The sequence below is a fragment of the Palaemon carinicauda genome, chromosome 23 (genome assembly GCF_036898095.1).
Source record: "Palaemon carinicauda isolate YSFRI2023 chromosome 23, ASM3689809v2, whole genome shotgun sequence".
NCBI lineage: Eukaryota > Metazoa > Arthropoda > Malacostraca > Decapoda > Palaemonidae > Palaemon > Palaemon carinicauda.
Genome location: NC_090747.1, coordinates 76,248,626 through 76,263,625, shown reverse-complemented (window position 1 = coordinate 76,263,625; position 15,000 = coordinate 76,248,626). Strand labels below are relative to the sequence as shown.

General features: G+C 33.9%; 2 protein-coding genes across 6 annotated transcripts in view; one reads left to right on the top strand and one right to left on the bottom strand.

The window, feature by feature from the left end:
• Positions 1–15,000, top strand: part of LOC137617179 (DDB1- and CUL4-associated factor 8-like) — a 483,388-nt gene that overhangs the window by 167,100 nt on the left and 301,288 nt on the right. The gene's annotated exons all lie outside the window — the stretch shown is intronic.
• The window catches only part of LOC137617182 (uncharacterized), a 110,280-nt gene continuing 99,035 nt past the window's right edge, over positions 3,756–15,000 (bottom strand). For both annotated transcript variants that reach the window (XM_068347059.1, XM_068347060.1), the window contains exons 3-4: positions 12,755–12,818; positions 3,756–4,133 (exon numbers count right to left, since the gene is read on the bottom strand). In XM_068347059.1, coding sequence (XP_068203160.1) covers positions 3,958–4,133; positions 12,755–12,818 — 240 coding nt within the window. In that variant the 3' untranslated portion in view covers positions 3,756–3,957. The remainder of the gene's footprint in view (positions 4,134–12,754; positions 12,819–15,000) is intronic.

Below are 15,000 nucleotides of genomic sequence, written 5' to 3'. Positions count from 1 at the left end.
AGATATCATTGTTATCTTAACAGAATTGTTTTTTTATCAAAAACAGATCTGGCTTTGTTGTCCTCCCTGGTCCTAGCTTGTGTGGAGAGGGTGTTTGGGTGCTGATCATATGTATATATGGTCAGTTTCTAGGGCATTGTTGTTTTTGCTAGGGTAATGTCATTGTCCCTTGCCTCCGCCATTCATGAGCACCCTTTAAAACCTTCAAATTTTTGTATTTTAAAAGAATCATTGAAGATGATATTACTTGAATTGTCACTAAGAATGGTAGACTCTAAGGCATATGGAAGTTTCCAATTAGGTGAAACCAAGTTAAAATAAATAGATTTGGTCTTACTTGAGTAGTCTCTTAGCAAGTATTTTCATAACCTGTCTTTGAACTCTCTTAGTGAATAGAAGTTTGAAATTTCTTTGATAATTGCTGTTGTTTTTAAAGGTAGGTTAAAACACAGATTCGTTGTTTCAATTTATTAACATGATCTTGCCTATGTTACTATTTACCTACAAATACCTTACAGACGTCCAGGAAATACTTAGATTCTTAATTCTTATGAAAACACATATTGGTAAAAACAGCTTTATGATCACCTATAAACAATCTGGAAATGCCACGAATAAATAGGAGCTATGGGTTATATTACCTTAGTTTTAAGCATGATAAACGTTCATAAGGTCATAATTACATTATTATACCTTTATCAAGTTTGAGGGAAGTTTTTTACCATTATCGGTGATAATGGGTTTAGAAAGGGTTGCTATATCTCTTTCCCCCTCTCTATCTATTAATGGATAAACTAAATCACATAGTGATATATAGATATATCGATTGATACTGCAGGTTAATTCTTTATTGCAGATTCAAGATAGATAGATAAATAGATAGATAGAGTGCACTTAATTCCATTGCTTAAATTCCAATAAAGATAGAAAGATGAACGAGATGGCAGCAAATCAAACTAATAGACAGAGATGTAGATGCCTAATTGAATTTAGTAGAGAGAGAGAGAGAGAGAGAGAGAGAGAGAGAGAGAGAGAGAGAGAGAGAGAGAGAGAGAGAGAGAGAGAGAGAGAAGCAAGGGGGACATCTACTCTTGAATACAAATGAATAAGGTAAAATGAAAGAACGTTCCTAAAGTTATGTTAACTTTGATTAATTTAGCGCAGCTATTTCTATAATCTATGATGACAAAATTAATCACTGAGGAGAATCAATATGAAATTCTCCATGATCTTATTGTTATCACGCAAATTAATGTTATCAAGACTTAATGTTATTGATTTTACACCAAGTTGCAATTTCTGTTAGATTTAGAATGTCAAAGATCACTCCTGCACTAATTATAAACAAAACAACATGAAAATTGTGTTTATTAAATGACAACTGTTGGGAGTGTCTCTATTTTTATCCTAACTTTTAAATATTTTTCCTCAAAACAAAATTCTAGGTATTAGACCCAAGAAATTGAAATTGATTGATCGAGTAATGGGGTTTCAGGGTCCAGGATACCATTGGTTATCGATGATGTTACTCAAAGTGAAATTGAAATAAAGAGTTCGGAAATGATATTTTAATGTATCCAAAATGTTGCATAGTCTAAGAAAGAAAAGTTTAGATTTAACTCTAATTTACAATAATGAAATTAATTTGGAGTACAAGAAACTCGACTATAGAAAAATTACAGCAAAAAGGTTGTTTCGAAAAACAGAATCAACAGAAAGATATCTTAAAATTATAACCTTGATTATGCGTGGAATTTGAAAATAAGAAAACAAACATTACCGGTAAATAGAATAAAGAATTTTAAAATGAATGACGATGTCTTCCTCTTTGTTTGACTGTTTTGCTCTAAGATAATATCCACATATAACAGAATAAGATGTGTACCCTATGCATAACACCGGTCATCTCTTTCATAACTGACTCGTGCATAATTGTCCAAACTTGGGGATGGTATGGAACCTCACTAATGGGTACTATAGTCAATTTTTTTTAGCGAGGCAGATTTGCACTGACTTGCAGCGGTGCCCTTTTAGCTCGGAAAAGTTTCCTGATCGCTGATTGGTTGGAATTATCTTGTCCAACCAATCAGCGATCAGGAAACTTTTCCAAGCTAAAAGGCCACCACCGCGAGTCGGTGCAAATCTGCCTCGTTAAAAAAAATTGACCATAGACATCTTGACTCTTTTACATTATTGTCGGTTTTGATAGCATAGGTACGTGAGTATGAGTTAGAAGTTGGTAACACTAGATTGAAATAAATTGATTATGGATAAGGTCACTAGAGTAACCTTTTCATTCAGTCAGAACATTCGTACAATTCCATTTTGAAAGTTACAAAGTTGCGTCCACTGTATGGTGAATTGTTAACATTATCACAACACATTTAAACGCCTAACAAGAAGGATGACTCAATATTAGTTTAATATAATTCCAAAGGATTGAAATAGTCTGATTAGTATGGTAATGGCGCAATCGGAATTGGCATTTAATACTATTTGCTTTAATCAATTAATCATTTATAATGACTTTATGAAATTTCATCAGATCACAATTATAAATTAGTTGAAAAATAATATTAAGCTATTGCAATGAAATACAATCTCATTAGCATAATACTTGTGCTTTAAACAACGTGACTTTAACATAAGAATGTAATTCAGCTTTAATTATATTTCATTTACATTTTATCTAATAACTAATAACATATTTCATTTTAATGACATGCAGTTTCATCAACAAAACACGTTATGCCTTGTTAATTATGTAATTATATAATTAATCGTCTATTACAGTTTATATTATTAAAACATGATTTTTCTTAGGATTTGAGTATGGCTTAATAACATATTTTACATTTAATGATAGCATCTGTTTAACAAAATACTTCTAATGACGTGAATAATGACGTAATGATGACGTAATCAATAGAATAGAAATACAATATAAAGTCTACTCTGCACTAACACTTACAAGACCACAAGGAAGAACAGATTTTTATCCATTTGTTTTCATCTACTTTTGTATAATTATGTTAATTTTAGTTACAGATACAGGACTAAGAGATGAATAGAAAGATAGAAATATAGATAGCGTAATTGTTTACAACACCACGCTCTCCATTTACTCGAAAATAATGCAATCCTGCAGTTTTCATCTTCTTGCATAGTAATTAGGTGGTTATTTAAATTCTGGGAAAGCAATAATTAGCAAGATATGTTGAGGAAGGGGGGAGGGGTTATAAAAAGAAAATAGCTCGGTTTCCTCACCAAACGACTTGGAACTGACATGTCAACATCGTCAACCAAACAGAATTCGTGATGCCAGCGTACATAAACAGAAGTTCGTGATGCCAGCGTACATTTGATATACTGTATATTCAAAATATACTTAATTTAAAATTGATTAATTACTCAAAAGTGTCCAGAAAATATTCAATTTACAAATAGTGACACTTTTGAGGAATCACTCAATTTTTTATTAAGTATATTTTGAATATACAGTATATCAAATGTACACTGGCATCACGAACTGTTTATGTTCGCTGGCATCACGAATTCTGTTTGGTTGACGATGTTGACATGTCAGTTCCAAGTCGTTTGGTGAGGAAACCGAGCTATTTTCTTTTTATAACCCCTTCCCCTTTCCTCAACATATCTTGCTAATCATTGCTTTCCCAGAATTGAAATAACCACCTAATTACTGTGCATGAAAATGAGAACTGCAGGATTGCATTGTTTTGAAGTAAATGGAGAGCGTGGTGTTGTAAACAATTAACATAGATAGATACATAAATCAATAAAATCAGCTTAGAGAGCAGGTAGTGAAAAGTTGATAAGAGTCATAGAAGGAAAATTAAAGATTATTGAAGACAGATAGAGATAATCAGACAGACAAACGGATCGCATAAACGAATTAGATATCCCCGGTAAGCGGGAGATAAAAACAGGGACGAAAGATCAGCAGAAGGTCGTCAGTAGGAGACGGCGAATAGCAGGGGCACCAGCAGCTGCTACTGCTGGTATCAGCAGGAGAACCATGAGCAGGGAAGCGGGACTCAGACTCGCTGATCCGTTGCAGTTGTCTTCGGGGCAGCAGCTGACCTTTGTGTAGTGGGTTTTCATCGTCTTTCCGCCTGTTCGGAGACACAGAAGAGATGTTAATAAGAAACAGTAAATAAGGATAATGATAACAAAAGGATAATGGAAGGCCTAATGATAACTCATTTAGTTTTTCGGGAAAGCGTATAAACGTTATTTTGATATACACGCACAAACACATACAGACACACACAACAACAATAAATACAGTCGTTTCTAGTCAACTGCAAGACAAAGGCCTCAGACATGTCTTTATTCATGCCTGGGGTTTGGCCAGTTTCGTCTCATCGCCCAAAGCAAACCAACCTAGTATGGGTGTCCCTTACTAGTACAGTTTTGCTGATCTTTGGCGGTACGCAAACCCTTTCACCACGTTAAGGTATCCCTACTGGTATCCCCACTCTGTGTGTGTGTCTATGTATGCGGGATTTTTCGTGAGGGAACTTAGGATAAAAAGTGTTTCCAGATAATGGGTAGGATTTTATACCAAGGAGGAAATTTCGAAATTAATTTAGCGGAATTTTATTACCATTTCGCCTGCATAAGGAGAGAAAATGTAAGTTCTATGTGTCTGATTAATAAAAGTAAGAATGCATGTTACTCCAATAAAAAAAAAAAAGTATTTCATGATTGTTAAGTTGCTATTAACCTATCTCGCTGTGGTTTTTTTTTAATTTAATCAGCAGCCGTTTCAGAACTGTTTTACGTTTTAATTAGGGATAAGGTAAAAGGTAAAATTATGATTTTATTTGTTTGAAAACCAAACTTAAAAAAAAGATTAGGAGCAAGAAATGAGTTTTCTAGTTCCTTATATTTTCTGAGCAAAAAGAATTGTAATTACTTTCAAAATAAAAGCAATAGAAAACAGAAAAAGTGTAATGGATAAGAAATATATAAGTAAAACTCTCTCTCTCTCTCTCTCTCTCTCTCTCTCTCTCTCTCTCTCTCGCTCTCTCTCTCTCTCTCTCATGTGTAAGAATTCCATTTACGATTTAATCATCATCATTATATCCTCCTACGCCTATTAACGCAAAGGGCCTCAGTTAGATTTCTCCAGTTGTCTCTATCTTGAGCTTTTAATTCAATACTTCTCCATAATACTCTATTTTGATTAAGGGAAGGAAATTTTAGAAGATTCTCTCTTTTCTCTCTCTCTCTCTCTCTCTCTCTCTCTCTCTCTCTCTCTCTCTCTCTCTCACCTAGTTCAATATGTGTAATGTAGCGAGCTCGTGGTCACAATCGACAAACTCCGTGTTCGAATCCCGACGAGGAAAGGGACAGCATGAGGAAAATTCCTCCTTTGCTTTTGATTTCATATCCTCTTCTATTCAACTGTTGTGGGTTGCCTCTTTTGTTGGAATGCATGATAAAAATAAAAACTATAAATAGACGCGGGAAAATTGCTCCATTGTAGTATAGTATAGCGCAAGACATCAACGAGGTAGTCGTCACACATTCGCTGTATATATATATATATATATATATATATATAAACGGCTATTCTTTATATTCTCTCATAATTTTGTTCTGAGCTTTATGTCAAGTCTTTTGTTCCAAGAGCTCTTTTGCTCTTACAACAGCCAATTAGAGAAGGTAGTTAAGAGCTGATTAATTAAGGGTCCTGTTCTGTACTTCTGAACTTGGTTACTGAGAAATAAGAAATTGCTATGGATGTTTCTTGCCCGGCCGCTAATAGAAATTTGTTTACAGCAAGGAAATATAATATGTTCATTTAACCATTTATTTATTTTCTTTTTTTTTAATAAAACAACTAGATGAATGATATCGCGGTCTTTTTTTTAGATCAAGAGAACAAAAATCGAAGGAAAACTTAACTTTTTCTTCTAAATGTTTCGATTTTTTCCTTTTTTTCACGGATTTTTCTTGTGCTTTTGTATTTTCCATTCTATTTACTTACAAGCTTTCATAGTTTTCGTTTTTCTACCCTGAGAGAGAGAGAGAGAGAGAGAGAGAGAGAGAGAGAGAGACAGAGAGAGAGAGAGAGAGAGAGAGAGAGAGATCCATCTACGAAGGCATACTTTATTAATTACCTTTGATATTGATTTTAGTCAGTAAACAAAATAAAAACCAAGAGAGCCATACAGACAGAAAAGGCACAGTACTTTCAAAGAAAATAATTAACCATATATCTGGAAAAGCCTTACGTTTATCGAATAAATAATTTGATGTACTAAAATAATAAATCATAATTTTGTTACCAGATAAGGGAAACTCATTTGTTTTGTTTTTTACATCGCTGAAAAGAGGGATCTTAAATTCCCGATGGTAGAAAAAACTTTTATAATTTAAAAGTTTCAAAGAAGGATATCTGGGCCTTTTTTTTTCTTTTTTTTTTATTTTGTTATATCTTTATCGTTGTCTGGGAAACAATAGCTTTATACTTTTCTATTGTGTAAACGGAAACAATACTTGTTTTTCTCTATCCGTTAATTTTTTTCTTTGGTCAGCGGCCTAATCAGTATTATCATGTTGGAAGTGTGTTTTTTTTTTTTTTTTTTTTTTTTAAATATCTTCCATTTGAATAAAATATTCTTTTGGCAGAAGAATGAGTTGCTGTAAAGTATTCAATCTTGCAAAAACAAAACTATGATCTTGGCAGAAAATGCATTAGTTTATTTTTGTTGTAGGAGATATATTCTCTGAAACGAATGAAAAGTAATTTTAGACAATTTCATTTTAAATAGTATACAAACCAATACATACACACACACACACACACACACACGCACACGCTTACATATATATACATATATAATATATATATATATATATATATATATACTAATCCTCTCTCTCTCTCTCTCTCTCTCTCTCTCTCTCTCAACAGACGCACGTGGAAGGATATGTCTGAGGCCTTTGTTCTGCAGTGGACTAGTAATGGCTAATGATATATATATATATATATATATATATACTTGCATGTATATTTATATGCACTCAAACATGCCCATCTATATATACATAAAAAAATTTTATCGTAATCGAAATTGTGTTCAGAATTACTGTTAAAAGCTTTCGGGAAACATAATCATTATTCTGTCTTGCTTGGATACGATTGTTGACATAGAGGCTATTTCATTTTCATTGAACAAAATTTTGACCTTGATGATTTCATGAACAATTTATTCATAATTTTCCCTCTGTTTAAGATAAATACTTATCCCATCTGTACTTTTGGAACAATTTTTGGTAAACTTTATTACTATACTATCTACCAAAAATAAATTCTCCGAATAATTTCAAAGCGCAATGAGGAATCTCTACCAACCACACTCTCTCTCTCTCTCTCTCTCTCTCTCTCTCTCTCTCTCTCTCTCTCTCTCTCAGTTTTGTATCTGTGTGCCGGTGAGTGATTAAACTTTTGCGGCCCTATAAATATCATGATTTAACGCGGATAACAAAAGGCTATCGAGTGCAATATAGCTACAAGTTTTCGTGAATAGTCAGTGATTAGTTTGAGGTCGGAGAAGTGGGATAAAACGTCGGCATAGAATAGTTATCTTGTGAATTACTAAAAATCTAATCAAGATGGCTATGTACAACACGGGCAAGGCTTGGAGAGACATCGCTGGACTCAGCAAAAATAAATTCCATGAGTTGGCGAAACAGGAGCTCGACCGTCTGATAACAGAGGTCACTAGTAACGTCAACCAATGTGACGGAAGAATATTCGCAGACATATTGAAACAGTATGATCCAATAAACTGGAGCAAATCTGCGGAAAACATCAGCAAAATAATAGAAGAAATTCCAAAGAAAATCCAAGTATTAAAGAGACTTATAAAGAAAGTCTACATCAATCAACACATTCCATCAAAGAACAATAAGAAGTCCAATATGGTGAATATGCTGATTGATGCAATGGGAAAAAGAATGCCAAAATGGTGTAATACATGTAAGATATGGTATTCCATTAATAATCCTCAACAATTGATTAGAAAATGTGATGCCTGTCATGTCCCAACACATCCCACATGTGCTGAAATACAGCAAAAAATAAAAAATAAAGACACAAAGGTATTCTGCTCAACATGCTTAGTCTGGATAGAAAATATAATTAAGTCGAGACTAAATCTGCAAATAGTTGAAGATAAAGAAGAGGAAGAAGAAGAAACAGAAGAAGAAGAAGAAGAAAAAGAAGAAGAAGAAGAAGAGAACAATGAACAGGATATGTGTAAGGATGCAGAAGAAATCATTGATATAACCTATGATGCCATCCAACAACATACTTATGAAGAAATAAATTACCAGATGGAAACAAATAATAGACCCAAGAGACTCTACCCGGACCTACATAATTTTAGGGAAGAGCAAGAACAAGAAAAAATAGAAAAGAAGGATATAGTCTGCAATATGCTGAAAAGAGGGAATTGCAGATTTGGCGAAAGATGCTACTACAAGCATCCAAAGATATGCCATAATTATGAAATATATGGTAAATGTGCGTATTTAGACGGATATGGAGACGAATGCAGAGATCTCCATCCAAAAATATGCAAAAACCTAAAAGAAGGAAAAGGATGCATTTACAACAAAAAATGTCGATATATGCATCCTGCAACCATGAATGAAAGTAAGAAAACTCAGCAAACTGAAAAGAAAAATGAAAGCAAAAAAGAAACAAAAAAAGAAACAAAAAAGCAGGCCGTGTATATACCGCGCTTTGAACCAAGAGCCCCAAGATATGAGGCCTTTCAACCTAAACCGGCACATGTAGAGCCCAACTACAAAGAATGCATCTATAATGCCAGGGGTTGGTGCAGATATGGGGACAGTTGCAGGTATACACACACAAATAAATATGAAGGCGAAAGAGCAAATATAATAGAAAAGTTGGATTTTTTAATGGCAGAATTCCGGGAAATGAAGAAAAGAACATCATATCAGAACAGGAAGGAAGCATGGGAGAATCCATATTATTACCAATATTAAATAATGGGGATGAAACACAAACCATAATAGTAATGAATGCACAGGGTTTAGTCACGAGTAACTCTAAAAGGAAAATAGAGTTCTTAGAAGAACTAACCCAAATTGAAAAAATAGATATATTAAATATAAGTGAAACATGGTATTCCCAAGAGACTGGCAGTGATGACCAGATAAAGGGTTTCCAAACTTATAGATCAGACAGAAAAAATAGGAATCAAGGGGGAACCGCAATATATGGAAGAGACATAAATCAAGGAAAAGTATGTGAAAAATACAGCAACACAGAATGTGAATTGATTGCGGTAGAATTTGAATTTGAAAAACTAATGAATATTGTAGTTTACAGACCCCCAAACACTAAGGAGTTTGACATAATAATAGAAAAAATAGATGGTATATGTAGAAACCATAAAGACTGGAATATACTCCTATCCGGAGATTTTAACTTTCCTTTCGTGGATTGGAAAGAACGGATAGAAGAAAGTGGTTGTATGTATACATATAAAAAAGATAGTAATAGTAGCGCAGAAGATAAGAGGCAATTTGAAAAGCTTCAAGATATGCTATTAGAACATAATATGCAACAAATAAACCACATTCCAACAAGAAAGGAAAATGTCCTAGATCTAGTATTTGTGAATGAGGTGAATTATGTTAAAGAAATAATAGTGTATAACACGGGAATTTCAGACCACAATGTCATAGAATTGATAGTTCATTCCAAAGCAAGTGATCACAGAATTAATAAAAACACAAAACTTTGGGAAGGATATGGAAAATATAACTTTTACAGTAAGAATATAAAATGGTCAGAAATAAATGAAGAACTGGATAAAGAATGGAAAAATGTATTTATAAGTGATAATATACAGGTAAATACGGATATACTGTACAAAATACTGGAGAAAATTGTTGAAAAATATGTACCGAAAAAAAACAATAAACAAAAGACGTGCATACCAAGAGACAGAAGGATCTTATTTCAGAAAATTAAAAAGTGGAAGAAAAATCTTGCAAAAGAAAAAAATGTGTGGAAAATGAGGGAAATAAAATGTAAGATAGAAAATGCAGAACAAAAGATTATACAGTCGAAAGAAAATGAAAAAAGGGACTTAGAAGAAAGGACACTTCAAAATATAAAAAGAAACCCCAAAGTACTTTACTCCTATGCAAAAAAGATGAATAAAAGGAGAATAGAAATAGGCCCTCTAAGAATTGAAGGACGGCTAACGAATGAAAAAAAGGAAATATGCAACATATTGGCAGAAAAATATAAGAGTGAGTTCACGCCAAGAATTGCGAATGAGAATAATGAAACAGAAATGAGAGAAGAAAATGTTGAATATCTAACGGATATAGATATTAATGAAGCAGATATTGTCACGGCTATAAACGAAATTAAAAATGGATCGGCAGCCGGACCAGATGGAGTTCCAGCGATTTTGTTAAAAAAAACTGCAAACACTATCGCGAAGCCACTTGCAATACTGCTAAGACAGAGTATAGATATGAGCGAGATATATGTTAAACATAAATTAGCTTATATAACCCCTATCTTCAAAAGTGGATCAAGACTAGAGGCAAGCAATTATAGACCTGTTAGTCTAACCTCACATATTATGAAAGTGTATGAGAGGGTAATAAAAAAGAAAATAATGAACCATTTGGTCAAAAATAATTTGTTTAATATGGGTCAACACGGTTTCGTACCTGGAAAAAGTACACAGACCCAACTGATAGCTCACTATGAAAACATATACAACAAGTGAGCAAGTCCTGAACGCGGACATGGTCCTCGTAGAGGACATACCTCCGCCAAGGTGACCTTGACCTTCAGGTGACCTTGACCTTCACGTGACCTTGACCTTCACGTGACCTTGACCTTCAAGTGACCTGCTTGACTTTTGACCTTCAAGTGATCTTTGTTCATTTGCCACTGATACTTAATATGACATTGATATAATGCACCAATATGACCTTGACCTTTGACCTTTATAAATTTGAACATCACCCATGGGTTGCGCCTGGACTAGGACTTCCCTGTTGGCTTATGCAAAAGTCAGTGCTTTATTTCTGTCTCTTGATATGGCCACTTATGTCATAGTGACACCAGTGACCCCTGTGACCTTGACCTTGGGGTGACCTTGACCAAAATTTAATCAGTTCTTCCATACACATTGGGGAACTACTTGGCCAAGTTTGAAGTGATTCCGTGTAGAAATGTGGCCTCTACGTTGTCCACAGACAGACAGACAAACAGAGAAACAAACAAACAAACAAACAAACAAACAAACCGAACTGAAAACATAACCTCCGCCGCTTGGCGGAGGTAATAATATGATATATGAAAAAGACACAGATGTGATCTATCTAGATTTTGCAAAAGCCTTTGACAAGGTAGACCATAACATATTGGAGAAAAAAATGAGAAAGCATAATATTGTGGGAAAGATAGGAAAATGGGTAAAAGAATTCCTGCAAAACAGAAAACAGATAGTGGTTGCAAATGACGAGAAATCAGATGAAGCCCAGGTAATATCTGGTGTGCCCCAAGGTACGGTATTAGCTGCACTGCTATTTGTTATTATGATCTCAGACATAGACAGTGATGTTGAAAACTCCGTAGTGAGAAGTTTCGCCGATGACACAAGAATAAGTAGAGAAATTACTTGTGATGAAGATAGGAACTCACTACAAAGAGATCTAAACAAAATATATGAATGGGCGGAGATAAATAGGATGGTATTTAACTCCGATAAATTTGAATCAATAAATTATGGAAACAGAGAAGGAATGGTGTATGCATACAAGGGACCTAATAATGAGACAATCACAAACAAGGAAGCAATTAAAGACCTTGGTGTAATTTTAAATAGGAATATGTTATGCAACGACCAAATAGCAACACTGTTGGCTAAATGTAAAGCAAAAATGGGAATGTTATTCAGACACTTTAAAACAAGAAAAGCTGAACACATGATTATGCTTTACAAAACTTATGTGCGTAGTACACTCGAGTACTGCAATGTGATATGGTACCCACACTACCAAAAGGATATTGCGCAAATAGAGAGTGTACAAAGGTCCTATACTGCTAGAATAGAAGAAGTTAAGGACCTTGATTACTGGGAAAGACTGCAATTTTTAAAACTATACAGTCTAGAAAGGAGAAGAGAACGCTACATGATAATACAAGCATGGAAGCAAATAGAAGGAATTGCTGAAAACATCATGGAGCTTAAAGTATCAGAAAGAGCAAGCAGAGGTAGATTAATAGTGCCAAAAAGCATTCCAGGTAAACTGAGAAAGGCGCACAGGACATTAATCCACAACGCACCAGCATCGATAATGCAGCGACTATTTAATGTGCTGCCAGCTCATCTAAGAAACATATCAGGAGTGAGCGTAGATGCGTTTAAACATCAGCTCGATAAATACCTAAGATGCATCCCAGACCATCCAAGACTGGAAGATGCAAAATACACTGGAAGATGTATTAGCAACTCTCTGGTGGATATACGAGGTGCCTCACACTGAGGGACCTGGGGGAACCCAAACAAAAAAATAAGGCAATAAGGTAAGGCTCTCTCTCTCTCCTGATTAGCCATCAATCTCCTCTCATGGCTGTGCCTTTCTCTCTGTTTCCTTGAGTGTTTTTAAAAGAAAATGAGCAGAATAATCGTTTTCGAAGTTTTGTACTTACTATTTTGACACATTTCTTCCGTCCCGCAAGCACGTTGTACTGTCCCTGTTTCCATATCCATTTTCTGTAGGAAAAAAAAGAACATAAGTCTTGGGTGAAAAAAATTAGCTGAATAATATATATATATATATATATATATATATATATATATATATATATATATATATATATATATATGTATATGGCATATATATATATATGTACAATATGTAGAGAGAGGAAGAAAGATGCAAATATCATATATATATCTACACACACACACATATATATATATATTTATATATATATATATATGTGTGTATACAATATACATATATATGTATATATAAACATTATATATATATATATATATATATATATATATATGGATATATGTGTAATTTATGTATACACAAACTGTATACATATATTTCCAGAAGTATCTATCTATCTATCTGTCTATCTGTATATTTATTTATATATATACATGTATATATATATGTATATATATACATATATATATGTATGCATATACGTGTGTGTGTATGCATATATGGTAAAAAACCGTTCCCTGGAGTATCAAAGGAACTCCACTTTCAATTTTTTACTCTTGATAAATCGAAAGTGCAGTGGAGCGTGAGAAAGAGAAGTGCCAGCAGCAGTTAAGCCTCATAAAATCGTTAGTCCCAAAGTCACAAAGGGGTTGATCCCTTTCAAGATTATACCGTGGAAGACAATTTTTTTTTTTAAAGAAGACGCAAGTCATGTAAAAGTCGACTATAGATAACTATGCTACATTATAAAGCTCTGATATCCAGAATTATTTAAATGTAAAAGATGTCAAACTTCGTACCAAATTGATGATTGTAAGAAATACAATTAAAATATAGATTAACATTTTTGAAAGATTTATATACTTCTATAATAACAGCGATAATTATAGTGAACTAGGTATCTATAATGGAAACATAACGTACGGTCAAAAACAACAGTAGGATGTGTTTTATTAGGAAGGGAAAAAGAAATCTTGTTCGAAATGATGTATCATTTTTATGGAACAGACAAAATAAAATGTAATTTCTCCGGATATTATCAGAATTAATATTGTTTTCTTTTTTATTAAGCATAAAACAATAAATCCTTTAAGAAGAGGAAAGAATGCAAGAATGACCGAAGGAAAGGAAGATAAATGTTTTCTGCTACCTTTTTTATGATGTGGTATTATAGCTTAGTTGGGCGAAGTTAGGAACATAATCATTACGTAATATCTATTTACTCTATATGGGCTAGACCAAACAGAAAATTTTATTTTGATAGTAATTTCATGTCATGTCGATTAATTGAAATTTTGGTATAACCTGGAATCGAATCCGAATCCAGGATATTAATTCTAGTTGATCGCAGTAATAAAATGAGTATCTACTTAAAACCAATTTCATATCTATTTTTAAGTAACTGTTATGGCTAGTGTTCCAATATCATTAGAGTAAAACGGTAATATAACAGAGGGTCGAAATTCTTATTATTATTACTTGCTAAACTACAACCCTAGTTGGAAAAGCACAATGTTACAAGCACAAGAGCTCCAACAAGAAAACTAGCCCAGTGAGGAATGGAAATAAGGAAACAAATAGTGCGCCTGATCGTACCCTCAAGCAAGAGAATTCTACTTGAAGACAGAAGGAAGACCATGTTAAAGAGGCTATGGCACTACCCAAGACTAGAGAAAAACAGTTTGATTTTGGAGTGTCCTTATAGGAGAGATGCTTTCCATAATAGCTTAAGAGTCTATACCGTTACCAAGAGGAAAGTAGCCACTGAACAATTACATTGCAGTAGTTAACGGTGGATTGAAGAAGTATTGTTCGGTTATCTTAGTGTTGTCAGGTTATGATGAAAGAGGAGAATGTGTAAAGAATAGGGCGGACTATTCGGCCTATGTGTAGGCAAAGGAAAAATGAGCCGTAACTAGAGAGGGGTCCAATGTAATACCAGATGCCTGGTCAGTGGACCCAATAACTCTCCAGCAGTAGTATCTCAATGGATGGCTGGTGCCTTGGCCAACCTACTATCTATAAATGACCTGTCATGAACCTGGGAAAGTACTCACCGTCTCCAGGCATAGGTCAAAGAATGCCTTTATTCTACATATATAAAGTAGGTTAAATGGGTTCACACCGTTCTGGAAAACGTCGTCTAAATGTGGAGTTTCTTACATTCATTTGTTCTTATGCAAAAGATATATATATATATATATATATATATAT